Here is a 15,149-nt window from a genome sequence, read left to right on the forward strand (position 1 = left end):
ATTTCATTTAAACTAATCGAAAGGAGTAAACATAAACTCAGGCTAGGGTAGTTCAATATTATTTGAACAAGTGTTCCCATGATTATTTGCAAATGTTAAGAATTCACATGAAATCTAAAATTTATTATTGTTGTTAACATAAAGTGTTCACAAAATTGTTTTATTATTTAATGATTTATTTACTAAATAAATAATGTAGGTATTTGTGTACAGATTCAATCCAAGACGACCGAGCCAAATTAATATTTTGTAACTCACAAAACAATAGACACTGGCCAATAAATTACTTAAATTTTGATTGTTATACCAGTGTTTAAATTCTAATTTTATATCTGCATTGTTTAAACATTTGTTGCAATATTTATATATACGTACATACCTACACAAATTAAGTATTGTATTAGCTACTGTTTATTTAACTGTACATTTTTTATATATATATATATTTTTTAGGTATTATAATTTTAGAATGTTAATGCGTTATTTACTATGTATATAAGTTTTGTGGGCGAGTACTACCCCATTCTATACGTCTCAAAGGTCATAAGTTCGACTAGTGCTTACACCCAAAACTGGGGGAATGGATTGACAGTACCTAATGAAGACTAAGAGCTATTAACCCCATTGCTAGCGATTTACCCAGTGAGGTAGACCTCCATGTGGTTCTACCTGGAAAATCATCATGCTGACTTCCAGGTATATTCATCACTATCTGATCTGACTTTTCATCCTCCCTCACTGGTGCCTCGCCCGCGCTAACGGGGCGAGATTACCATTACATCCATTAAAAACAAAATAAAACTATGTTTTGCATTTCTGGCTAATTCTTCGATAATTTAAAACACAGATAACAAACCAAATTAATCCGAATAACGGCGATAAGCTCACCTTCTGCCACGTTGGATTATATAAACTCGGCGAAATATAGGCATGTCAAGTGTTCCGTTCACCATAACAGTGTAAGTTGATTCTGACTACCCCATTAGGGATCATAATCTTGAACATATTTATATATTTTTGTTTATAATACATAATATATTATAATTATGATATTACTTGAGCAAAATTGTCTAGCCCATTTTATATAATAAGTATCTACGTATATGCAATCAATATAGAATGAATAAATTCAAGTAATTGAAATAAAATAGAAAAATTACAATTTACAAACACAATTATTTCCGTTAGGACTGGCAACAGCCTTCAAAATACAAAGAACGTGTTTCCACGTAGAATGACAGTTTGCTATGAAATATTGTCAGGCTATTAGGAGTAATTGGGTCCTACTTCGGTGAGGATATAACAGGTTCTGCTAAAGTGCGAATGAAGATTTTTACCAAAAAACTATTAAACGTTTTTTATTTATATCAAATTATGGGGAGACATTTCTTACGGTACGACTAACAATTAAAGCATATGATGAAGAAGAGATGGATATTTCCAGACCCCATAATATAAAAGAATGGTGACATACCTTTGCTCTCAGATCACCGTATTTTGCAGTTACTGATTTTTTTTTTTTGGGTCTATCTAAAGGAACGTATTTTTATTAATAAATCGTTTTCAATACTTAAAACAGAATATTCGAATCGCTGTCAATTGAACAATGCCGGAATGAAAACATTTTTATAACAGATAAAAAATATCAAATCTTTAGAAGATATCTGGTATTTTCCATTTATTAGAAAGTTAATTTATAAAATATTGTATTATGTTGTATAATATGTTCTAATTTAACCACCCTACACTTTTTACAATGTCCATATAATATACAATACTACTTCTATCGCTTTTATTCATCATCATTCTTGTTAATAAATTAGTTGGAAATATTTATAGCATAAAATTCTATTAAATATATGTATATACTGACTAGTGCAATCTGTTAAGTATATTAAGCTCTAGACATGACAACTGTAAATACGTGTTTAAAGTCAGATAATCAGAGAGATCCGCGTGAATAATCCCATCGTAAAAGTAATTTACACGATATTAGTGGCTCAGACGAGATATTTCAATTCATACTCATTACAACTTGTAGTGACCATAAAGATTCCGTTTGTTGGGATAATCTATAGAGAAGGTCTATGTTCAACATTAGCCAGCAAATGGCTAAAATTATGTAAATTATGATGATGATAAATATTATAAAATTACTAAGCTGCGCTCGCCCCTTCATTCGCGTGATTATAATTTATTAATTGAGCAAGATAAATATAACATAAGCCATGTTTCATGACGATTGGTAGAATTATTAAAGCCTCAAGAGGCAACATACAAAGAAACTTACTTTCACATCTTTAATATACCTATATCGCATTTTTCTACGATATTAGTAACAAGTAGTTACGTAAACATAACAAAATAACGACTCTGGAACTATATTAATCAAATCTAACGTAGGTTAGATTATGAATTAAATGATTATTAAGAATATTAACGGTAGATGCTTATTTATACTCTAGTTTGAAAACTAGACAATTGATGTAATTAACTAGCAATATAAAAAGATGTAAATTAATATCCTGCAATTAGCTGTCGATTGGAATATGCTTAAATGCCAATAATAAACACGCGGCTATTAGAAGGTCCTTATAACATTTTACAGCGTTATAAACCCACCGTAAAGATTTTAGGATTTATTTGATTATAGTCAATTATTCATAAAGCGATCGAGGCTCGTTCCTCTTTTTATCCTACGCTAATAAGCCGAAAAGTATCTAATTTAGATGGCGGTGTCTTTGCCGCTAACAAATTAAATCACTTTAGCGTATCGGTCAATGAAATAACAATCGATAATTAAGTGCCATTAAACCGAATTCTTCAAATAAAAAGTTTGTTTAATTTGCTTACTTATAAAGCTCGACAGAAAGATTTTAAAGTAAACAGTTTATGAAATTGAGGTTTCCATAAGCTAAAAAAACATTAAACATGAACTAATCTCAGGATTACAATGGGGTTTAAAAAAGTAGATAACAAAAGTTGGTGTGGCAGTCGGGATTGCCGCGCTATCTGCGCGCGCGCACCGCAGTAAAAGCTCATTGTAACTCGAGCCTCAAATACGAAATTGAATAATGCTGACCTATCCCGCGACCGCCTTGCCCATAAATCACTGAGATATTTATGTCCCTCAACCCCCGCAAACGTGCCACACCCCCTTTCCGTCCACGACTTATTCGCGTCCAAGAATATAAAATATTAAATAAAAACATACATAAAATGGCAAGTAATTCCGATTGGAATCGGAGGAGAGCCTGGTCAATGTGGTTGGGTACTTATTCTGTGGTTTCTATGACTAGCCACCAAATACATTCTATAATGGAAAATGTGCCTAATCTATGGTTAATAAATTAGAATCTAACACATCTTCCTAACATAAAAAAGTTATATTAGACCAAAATTTATATTCCATTTAAATCTCATATCAGTAGCTACTAATGAGAAATGTTTTTCTTTTCTACAGACCTTTTAGTTATACTTACTATTACTGATACCTCATTCACTTTAGTTAATAAAAAAATTAATTATACCTGTTTGAACATCTAAGCTTAATTACGTCGGTTGTATAAATCGCTAACTGTCATCGTAGATATAACAGATACGTTAAGGAATATACCATCTAATGAAAAGAGTATAACGCATTAAAGTATATCTTCAAAGAATCTGACCATGTAACGTTGTAACCATTTCTCGTACGCATTAACTTTACTTATATTCCCACTTATTTATGAGAAATAAATAATACTATTAGACGGAGATACCGATTCCTGATAAAAAGTGGGCCCGAGTTAAAATGGGAGGCACAGTGGAGGCAGAAAGAAAGTAATGGAGGCGCATCGAACCGGTTTGGAGATTTTTACGAATGCAAGGCTGCTCGGCTCGGCTGCGGCTATGTGCTGCCTGCGGCCGCGGCGCGGCAGCGGCGGCGACCGCGGGCACATAACATAACCGACGCAGTCGGAGGATTCGCGCCGCTCTTTCTTCCACGCACACACATGCAACCAACTGATTGTCTGTACATCCCATCTCGTACCGATTATTATCTACATATAACTGAATTCTATTTAAGGCTTATTTATTCCATTAAAAATATTTGCTGCGCAAATCTCGTTTTAATGTGTGTTATTTGCAAATGAGTGTGTTTAAACACTCGCTCCTTTAAGCGGCCAACTAACTATTTCAAAATTTGGGTTATCGGGATTTTCATATCATTCTCAGTGGCGTCGAACTATATTGAGTTTGTACACCTGTCTTAATCGCTAAATCGATTCGATTGGTTTGCAAAACAATCGATGGACATTGCATCAACTCGCAGTTCAAAATAACTTCGGGAAACATGTCATGAATGACATGAATTTAACTTCTTATATCATAGCAGGTATTTCAGTTTCTGTTAGCCGCTTATATTATAATAATGCCATTACAATATGATAATATATTATAGATTACAAAAAGATATCTACAAATTACTAAAAGATACCTTAATACAATAAAAGTTAAATTTATAGACACGTTTAATTAATTTATTTGTAGGTAACTAAGTGCTCAAGCAGAAAATTTTCAAAAACTTTTCATAGTGAAGTTTATAACATTTCATATAGATTCATAAAATTATTTATATCTGAAAATTTACAATACATATATATGTATTATAAAATACTATTTCACAATTAATATTACACAATGGCTATTTCTTCTAGCTTAGCTCGAGCGGAATCCATTAAATTAAGATAATGGGTTCTCGGAATTTCATAAAGAAACTCCGTGCAAAATTTCAGGCTTGTCATGCTAATAAATTTAACTACGAGTTTCAGAACTACTATCATTAAATATTTATTATATTAAAAGATATGCATACAGATTTGAACCTATTATAATCTGTTCTAGAGAGAATCACCTTTCTTCTAAAACATTATATATATATATATATATATATATATATATATATATATATATATATATATATATATATATATATATATATATATATATATATATATGTATATGTATATGTATAATTCTTGTTGTCAAAAACAAATAATTACAACAAAGAATAAATAAAAAAATAATATATTATATTCATTAACTTATAGTAAGTATATTTAATACATCTACAAATTACTTCACCTTATAGCTACATGTGTACAAATATATTTAATTGCTTTGTCATTACATGTACAAAGAGACATAAATCTTCTGAAACCGTGCATTCAATATGTTTGTTGTAATATTTATTGTATAATGATTGCTGCAGGGATTAACTCTTACTGACAATTAAATAAATTATTTAAAGGTTTTACTATTACGATAACTGTTTTCATTTCACAAGTCTTAGTAAACGATGTAATCGTGTAAATATATTAAATACTAGTCTTTACATCCCCGGAATATATTGATATTGCTTGGAATATAATAGCTTATGTTTTTCTCCACCTCAAAAACTTACATCAGTATATCAAATTTCATGACGATTAGTTGAGTCATTAAGCTACCAAGAGGCAACAAATAAACATAGTCACGTTTACGTTAAGTAGAACACGATAATTTCGCTATATACTCGTACTTCAAATCGTAAATAAATCGTATACCTACTGTTACTGAAATGCCATTTTGTAAATATACATCTCTAAAATTAAATAATTTATAAATAAGTTATGATAAAGACATTTGAGATGAGGCTGAATTCGAAATGTCATTTTCTAATATTATCTTAGACGTCGCGTATATTATGATACTACAGTCGAATATCAATGAAATATTTGTTCGCAACTCGTGGTTTGCACACGTTCACGTTTACAGGTCATACTGCCACTTCAATACTACTACGTACTTCTTTCTACGTTATTAGGGAGTTTCATATCTGATAAGCATACACGCCCGTTTAGAACTTCTTTTATACAACATCTCACTATCATTTGTAACCATGTCCGTAGTAGCTAGGGGTTGGGGGGGGGGGGATATTGATGGGGTAATGTCCTACCTTAAAAAGCCCAAAGTCCTACAGACAAAACAGATTCGCTTTTTCGAAGTCACTTAAGAAGGTTTCTGCTCTACTAAAAAGTTTTTTTGCCCTTTCCTAAACTCGGGTCTAGCTACGGCCCTGTTTGTAACTTTTTATGCAACCTACTGAAATTTTTAAAGCAATACAATCCATCGCCTTTTCATCTTTTATTACTACCTACACCATATATTCTTTAATTATTGTGTTTCTATTTTTTTCTTAAACTAGTGAAAAGTAATTACTGTAGTTATAAATATATTGTAATTGTAGCATATTTTACCTAATTTCATGAATTGTTTAATTATATCTCCAGAAAAATCCTGATATGTGATTTATCAAAGTAAACAATTATTGAGTTTGATTCCATTTAATTATTACATTTAAGATCATTGTATGATCTTATACTTTTTTAATATAGCGGTCATCTCTACATACCTATATGAAGCACATGCTATAGTGACCTACATTGACTGTAGGTCGCATGGACGACAATGGCGAATATTTGTTTGGATGTTTGTCAATATGCGGTTATGTTTGACGACCCATTAGAGCGGTTCGATTGTTATGTATGAGCCGTTTACCAATGTCTGAAACCCGAGATTATTATTGGAAATACTTCAATCTTAATAAAGGTTTTCAATTTCGTATACAAGAAGTTACAATGCTATTCTGATAGTATTCTAAATATTAGTAAGTGAAGATGTTTACAAGAAATTTAATATACCTACCGTTACATTATATCCTAATTTAAAGTAGAGGGAAAAGAATTGTTAGTAATGTGGGCTACCTGTCCCATTACTAGCAATATACCCTGTCAGATTAACCTCCACGTGGTCCTCTCTGAAAAAAAATTGTACTGAATCCAGGCATATTCTTCACGGTGGGCTAACTGACCTGCCTTTTCATCCCTCACTGGTGCCCCGACAGCATATACCGTTAGAGTAAGCGAGGTTACCATTCCATTGTCATCCATTAAAAAAATAATTTAATGTATATAATACTTTTAATTATGTTTATTTACAAAGTGAATCACTAGGTAGGTATATATATTTTTATTTACAAGTAAATTCATGTAATTTTAACAAAACTCACAACTTTTGTAAATTTTATAAGTTTATTACAAATTTTACAAAAACTAATACGTACTTATAATAAATTTTGCATGTTTGTAATTAAATATATACCAAATATTTTATTTTAATTTGTCACCTGTATTAATTTTTGCAAAAAAAAAACAAGACATTTAAACACTTAAAATTTTTAGTATCTAGTTAAACTTCTACAAAGAAGTGGATAGTAAGAAGTAAGAAGATAGTAGGAAGTAAGAAGAAGATATAATATTGCAGACAGAAAAAATAATTTCAAATCTAAACATTTTAATCGGAAATTTAGCTATTACTTAATAATAACACTCTCACAAAATCAGTAAATTTTTAATAAAATCTCTCTAACATATTCCTGAACCCTACTAATTTGCCTCATTCATCTGTCTATTTATGTAAACTAAACTGTGTAGTATAGTTACATAGATAATATTTACAGCGTATAAATAACATTCATTTTGCAAACAAGGAAAAAATATTTACCATAAGTCATATAGTATTCTCACAGATGGTTCGAAGGATCACGTAAGGACACGAAACTTTATTTGCGCAAATAGCATTTTTAAATTCACTCTAATTGACTTCAAAAGACTTTGACGTACTTTACATTTTACGTACTTTGTACTATCCAAAACCTAAGACAAAGAGAATTACAGTGTATCATATTAGAAAATGTCCTAAATTTCTAACCAATTTCGGACTTGATGATTCAGGCTAGAATATTAGCCTAAATCGTGTCTGTTTAATAGAATTAAATAAAATTCAATTCAAATGCAATGCACTTGTGAAATAGGACAAACACTACCCTATATGTTCAATCCAGATTGTTATGCACTTGAACACAAGATTTAATAATATATAATAATAAAAAAATCGTTTAGATCTTTAAGCTCAAACAAAAATTCAAACTGTTAGAGAAATATTTTTATATATTCATATTTATAATTGGTAGTTTAGTAGGAAAAAAATACATTCCAAGTACGTACAGATTATATTTAGATGCTTGATTATTCTCTCGATTAACAAATTGCCCATATTTACCATCTTTCTATTATTCTGTCAGTATGGGCATAAGAACAAGAGATAAAATAAACGAGAAAAATGCCAATGAAAGCAGAAAAATCAGAACAATGTGAATAAAAAATTAAATTGTTTAAAATATTTTACAAATTTAAGTAATAAAACTGTAACAAGACGATGTCTATACGTAGAATATATTTGAAAAAAAAAATGATACAAGTGGATTTAATAAATGCTATAGAATCCAAAACAACATATTTTTAGATTTTACGTCTGTTTATCTGTCTGTATGTTTGTTTCAGCGACAAGCAAATACTACTGTGCCAAATTGAATACGGTTATACCTATTTAGTTGCCAATATTGAACAACACTATCACGTATTCGCAATGCAATTTTAATCACCGAAATTACACATTTGTAGGGTATCATTTTTTACTTTACAATGCTTATTGTTTGATACCGGCCGTATATAATATCAACGAGGGAACGATTTACGAATTACCTATCACCTTCTCCCAAAGTGCGCCATTAAGCCGTGACTTGCGTAGGTATCTAATGTGGTCGTTATTATATAAACACGAGATGAGAAAAAAGCCGATTGTGATTTAAAGTGTCCCTTCAAATCTTTAAGTCTGTTCTACTTTAAAGGACCACCTATTTCACGACACATTTATCACAGTATAAATATCTGTTACGTAATAACTAAATAGTGGGTAGTTTAATACAATCAACCCAGTAGCCGCCTATAAACAATGAATAGCACTATATCTTTAGTAACCACACAAAAGACTATGAAACAAATTAATCGAATCAAATTAGGTTTTGTTTTCTTTGTGTGAAGTGTCGTAATGCAGCGAACCAAAATATACACTCCGAGTACAATGAGCTAACCCTCAACAATAAGTTTCCCGTAAGTTGTATTTATGTTTTTACAAAGCATCATGAATGACAACGTATGACAGTGAATGCCTTCGACACCAACTTTTATGATAGTCATATTTTTACCGAAACTGGCATAAAAATTGAAAAGGAATCATCATTCATCAATTAGTTACAGAGTCAAAATATTTGTTGACAAAGCCTGCGTAATTGTAGTGCTACATTTGGAAACACTCGCTACGAAGCTACCGTAACGCCCGCAATTTGTTTCCATTGTTCTACGAACATAATGTCGAAAGGTAAACGTAATGTTTATTTACAGCAATTGTCCCTGCCCGCACACTGAAGAGCTGTTTTCATAACAGAAGAAGTTTCATAAAACCATTGTTTCTATGACAACTTCCTCACAGCTATAACTGGGTTGCCTTATGCAATTCTCGGATAACATTGGAAACTTCTATTGAATACACTTCACTCAGCCGTCGGTCCAACATCTTGGTTACATGCCAGGATGAAATTCACTGGTAATCAGTATACACTCACCTGTGTCATCAGGCGATCAGCTCCAGTACCCTCGTCATCCTTGAAATCGATGTCCGGGTTATAATTAGGCACTAAGTCTTTGAACTTCTTGTCGTGTCTGGTGATGCGACCCTCAGAGGGGCCGCTGGCCATTCTGTTGTTTTCACTGGTGTTAGGATCATGCTGGCCGTTGACGAAGGGATCGACACGGCGCATTGGGGGGCGGCTATTGAAGCCACGGCCGGGGCCACATGCCGCCGCCGCGCCCAGCCACAGTAACATCACCGACAGCCTCATCTCGCAGACATCACTGAACGCGCGCTCGACGCACGACCAACGCGCGCCGCGACTTGAGCGACACTGAGAGCCGGCTCTGCAGCCCGGTGCGATCGTAGGATCACCACCGGGCCCGAAGCCTGCAACCCTTGCGTGCCGCCACACTTACCCGAACCACCGAGTCATCACGCACCACATCGCAATTTACCGCCTTGCAGATTCATTTCGGACAATGCAATTGCCAATAGCATTAACAAAATCACATCAATCGTTACTGTCAAAAATATATACGTACCAAAAATAATGTTTTAATTATTATAACAATTTACTTTTGATACACATTATTTTGAATGCTCTGAAATTTATAAAAAGAAAATTTGAAAAATTTTGAACAATCGCTGTATTTTCTTATATTAGCATGAACACGTGGCTATTTTGATTTAAAAAAAGTTGTAAATTAAAGTAGTCATAATGTAGGTAAAAAAGATAGATGTAAAGAATAAATTATTAAGTATAATCATACCTCTATTCAGTATATTTGACTATACCTATAAAATAGTATGATTCGTAATTGACCACTAGCTTGTTTATTGTTCGGACTCAAAAATTTTGATTAGACATGTGATATTTTATGCTCATCTATGCCAAAAATTACCTATTAATATTAGATAATTACAGTTTTAATCCCCTCGTTTTAAATAAAATAGTAATTAAAATAAATCACAACATTTTAAGAAAATATGTTTATGATTGGATGGTTATAGGATAATCAAAGTGATGAAGATAATGCTACTAAATTAAATTTGTAATGATGTTTGTATGTTTGTACTCAATATCACTTAAATGTCTGAACGAATTTTAATGAAATTCGATACAGGAATAGGCTCATAGATATAGATTGATGCTTACGAATGAATGCGGGAGAAATGGCTAATACTCGATTATGCTAACATTCCATTAATTTTTATTACAGGGTGTAAGACTAGCACCGTCACTCGGATTAATTCGATTTATCAGTAGTGTTTTACTCGTACATCATCGGAGAGTTATTCGTAAATTTCAATTAAGATACAAAGTTGTTGGTATCGACCAATTAAAGCGCATTAATATTTTATTACAGTTCTGTATATAAATTTAACTTTAAAATGTACCAAACTGTTATTGTAGTTTATTATAGACTAAACCGACCTATCATTATTAGAATGATGAAGGATAAAGTCTGAAGAAGTCAAAAATTGTATACATAAAACGAATAATGAAAGTAAATGAGAAAAAAGTAAGTATATAAGTATAGAGAACTTTTACTGGCACTTTTCTGCCTGCCTCGCAATGGACCTGGCGTGAAAATATATATAATATGTTAACATAACGCATTTTATCACCAGGTTAACTATTACTATGTATCACAAATAAAAAAAAAATACCTGCAACAACTATGACTGAAAAGTTTCTAATGCTCATTGAATGTAAATATTAAAAAGTGTTTTCAACATAGGTATATTTATTATGTTAATGTAAAAAAAAACAAAACATTACATTGTAACATTACATTGACACACAAGTCCTGAATATAAATTTAACATGGCGCATAAATAGACTTTCAAATAAAACGTAAATACAAGATATCTAAAAGAATTTAGTGACTACACACAAATTTACCCAAACACCGAGTAATATTACGCAGGTATCTACGAATTACTGTTTTCACCGCTGGTAATGTTTACACGTTCTTTAAACGGCGGCGGCAGCTGTAAAGTGCATTGAAACACAATTAGAACTTTGCCCCATAAATTATTAATATTACTCATGAGGTCAGTACAGGCTGAGTTATTAGGCACCTAACGACTCTTTGTCTCTCAAAACATGGATATAAAATATAACATTGTTATAAGAGAGACACGTGGGAGGTTCGATTAGCGATCGCCACTCGGTCACTCCGGCAGCTGTACCATTTTTCAAAATCCACAATATCGACAAGCCACGTCGATGTCTCCAACCTAATGACCTCTATCGTGGTTATACTCAATCTACCTATGCTTATAAACATAATTATGTAAATCAGTATGTTAACAGTCGCGAATGTTTATATATATTTGCGCATCTATATTTAATTTATGACAAATTTTACACAACACATGGTAATTTGCACTTAATTAAGCTTAAATAAGTAACCTTACTTTTAAAATATAAATAGTATCTAACAAAAATAGATAAGTATATACGTATACTCGTATATACATAAGTGAATAAAATTAACAACATCTTCAATAGCATGTGATCACATGAAACACATCTAGTAACGAGCGATTATCTGCGACAAGCAAGTAAACTAGCCACTGAGTGGGGGCGAACAAGACACCAGTGACAAAGACCATATAATCATCACTTGATTATGGTGTTGCCGACACAGTATGTAGGTACACTGTACGATCCTTATTGCGCTATTCTACATACTACTGATTTCAAAAAGAGTTCAATTTTAAATGATATTGATATTTTTTCTATCGAAACAATTTATCGATAAAGTTTACTCCTTTGTTGTTCCAATACCAATATTATAGGGCGAGAGGAATTGTTAGTCTAACAACCTCACTGCTAACAATATACCCTATCAAGTCGACCTCCGCGCGGTTCCCCATAGAATCCATTGTAGTTAATTTTTGTTGAATTCATGACAATGGGCTAACTGTCCTGTTTTCATTCTCAATAATCTCTTACTGGTGCCCTGCCAGCATCTACTAATAGCGTAGCCGGGATTACTTCCATTTAAATAATAATAATATTAATATTACTAAATATAGACCGAAGCTTTGGTTCTTTGTGGAATGTAATCTTAAAATTGTCACAATTGTATAATATTCACAATTTCCATATTTATTTCTATTTACAATTATCAAAGTGCGCTTGGTGCAATCTTAGGTTATTTAATATAAACGTAGTCCTAAGTTCGATCTCGGTAAGGCTTATCCACAAACGCACTATATTGTTATCTGTAAATGTAATTACGTATATAATTATATTCCTTGAATAAAATGATGTAAGAAGAAACCTAAATTAAATTATAAATAGCGATTTTAGATAATAAAAGTTACTATACTTGTATTTCCTTATATCGGAGCTGATAGCAATAACTTATAAAGCAGTAGTTTTTATTTTGATAATAATACCAGAACATCTAACTGATATGAAATCAAAAGTAACATAACAAACATTTTTAAATCTGCTAAACGATGAGTAAGCATATTCTAATGTTTTTAAATATCTATTTTTTAAACCAAGTTTATCATAGGTATATTACCTATATACTTTACCATATACTTACACTTTATAATAAATTTAGTTTCACTTCTAATTTTATCCTGAAACAAGAAAACCTTCTATAGTAGGGACATTTATAAACACATTTGCATAATAGAGTGTGCGTATTTAGGACAATTTGTACGCAGCGCAAAGTCATACATCTATACAATAAAAAATGGGCTGCATAAACAGCTCGTAAGTCATAGAAGTAGTGGCCCTTTTGTTTTTCTTCATCCCATTTTTCATAGTCGCACAGACTATTAAGTCTCATATCTCATCGCTTATATCTAACATGTTAGTTGATAGTAGATAAATCACTTTATACAATAAGTAGATACAAACATCATATCTAATAGTTATATTGAGGAAAAATACGCGGGAATTACAATAAATGCTAAATGAAGTAGTATACAATTTTTTTATCGTCATGAAAATCTAATTCGTAAGTTAATAATTTTAGATAAACGTTTCAACAACGTATCGTTGAAGCAATCTTTGTTTATATATATAATATAGTCATATCTAAACTAATATTATAATAAGAAAAGAGTTAATTTTATTGTTTGTAAAGAGATAAAATCAAAAAACTTTTAACCAATTTTAAACATAACACGACCTATATTTTATTAAAAAAAAAACCCGTGCAAAGTCAAGGCGGGTTGCTAGTATCATGTATATATGAGCAAAAGTTGTTTCAATGATTATTTCTGCAAAATTCTTATTTACGATATGATTTACATAAGTTAACCCTCAACATCACCCGTGTGACTAAAACTATATTAATCATTGATGTCATCAATCCCAATATCACTATAATATTTACATATTGTAAAAATATTATTACAGGCGGTCCCAAGAAATTTGTGCCCTTCAGGCAACTTAAAAATTCTGTAGTTATATGTAGGTATAATTTTCATTATAATGCATAACTTTAATTCGAAAACTAGTTGCAGGTTTATCTCTGAAAATATTCGGAATTTTCCATAGTCTTGGTCCCGTGTGAACCAATATTATTTCCGCACTTCAAACAAAAAAAGTGCAAAAGCAACGCGCCTGACCAAATCACACAATGCCTTGGTGTGCATGCCAAAGATAAGATAACTTTGGAGTTTTATCTGCAGGGCTGTTACGTTAATAAAATCTTGTCAAAACTTATTATTGTAAGTATTGTTCCTAGATTAAGGTAGTATGAGTCATGGATCTCAGATACGAGAAGCATTGAAGAGCTATTGTCCTTGAAATAGTCTTACTCATGGGTTAAATGCCACATTATATGAATGCGTTTATTTTTGAGGAAGAAAAGATACTATTTTAGGACTACTACTTTATTTAAAATACCTAATAAATATGAATACTTATGAATATATATTGAATACTTTTATAATATTGGGAATATAATTTAATGTAACCGTAATAATCTTCCTGTAAATAATGGAAATAGATTTATTAATTACATTGACAATCTCCGTCGTACAATGGCAGGCACGCTGTTTTGCATAAATTAGGTCCCCGGTTAATTTTCCGATCAAGTCAACTTAGGAATCAAACTTTCCTGAATTGACTCGAGTCCTAATTGTGCTCTCAGATGTTTGTTGCTCTATTCATCATAACACTGAATATCCACAGGATATAGTTTTTGAGCTAGGATAGGCGGATGGCTTTTATTATTATTATTCAAAATGATTGCTATGATAATTTGATATTTCTCAATAGGTACTTGTATAAATTCGTGCTATAATATTTTCACTGCGTAAATAGTATTTTTATATAGATTTTTTGCATTGCGAATTCTATTATAATCATTTATTATAATTTATTGTTTTATTAACAAAATTAAATAGTATTTTAATTAAAAAAAAAACTGAACCGATAGTGATAATATTTCTATAGAACCAATCTGTAAATATATCCTTTCAGATGAAAAAAAATTGTCAAATCGGCTTATAACTGTCGGAGTTATGAGGTAACAAACATAAATAAATACAACCAAATTGAGAACCTTCTTCTTTTTTTAGCCGATAAAAAAAACAAGCAGTGACATTTCGTA

At 31.5% G+C, this 15,149-nt stretch overlaps 1 protein-coding gene across 1 annotated transcript in view; it reads right to left on the reverse strand.

The window, feature by feature from the left end:
* The window catches only part of LOC113515605 (indian hedgehog protein), a 56,148-nt gene extending 46,089 nt beyond the window's left edge, over positions 1 to 10,059 (reverse strand). Inside the window, exon 1 of the mRNA XM_031911328.2 lies at positions 9,548 to 10,059. Within this exon, the coding sequence (XP_031767188.1) occupies positions 9,548 to 9,823 (276 nt within the window). The 5' untranslated portion in view covers positions 9,824 to 10,059. The remainder of the gene's footprint in view (positions 1 to 9,547) is intronic.
* Between the last annotated feature and the right edge of the window lie 5,090 nt (positions 10,060 to 15,149).

This window comes from Galleria mellonella, unplaced genomic scaffold, assembly GCF_026898425.1.
Source record: "Galleria mellonella isolate WM207_F2 unplaced genomic scaffold, CSIRO_AGI_GalMel_v1 utg173, whole genome shotgun sequence".
Classification (NCBI taxonomy): domain Eukaryota; kingdom Metazoa; phylum Arthropoda; class Insecta; order Lepidoptera; family Pyralidae; genus Galleria; species Galleria mellonella.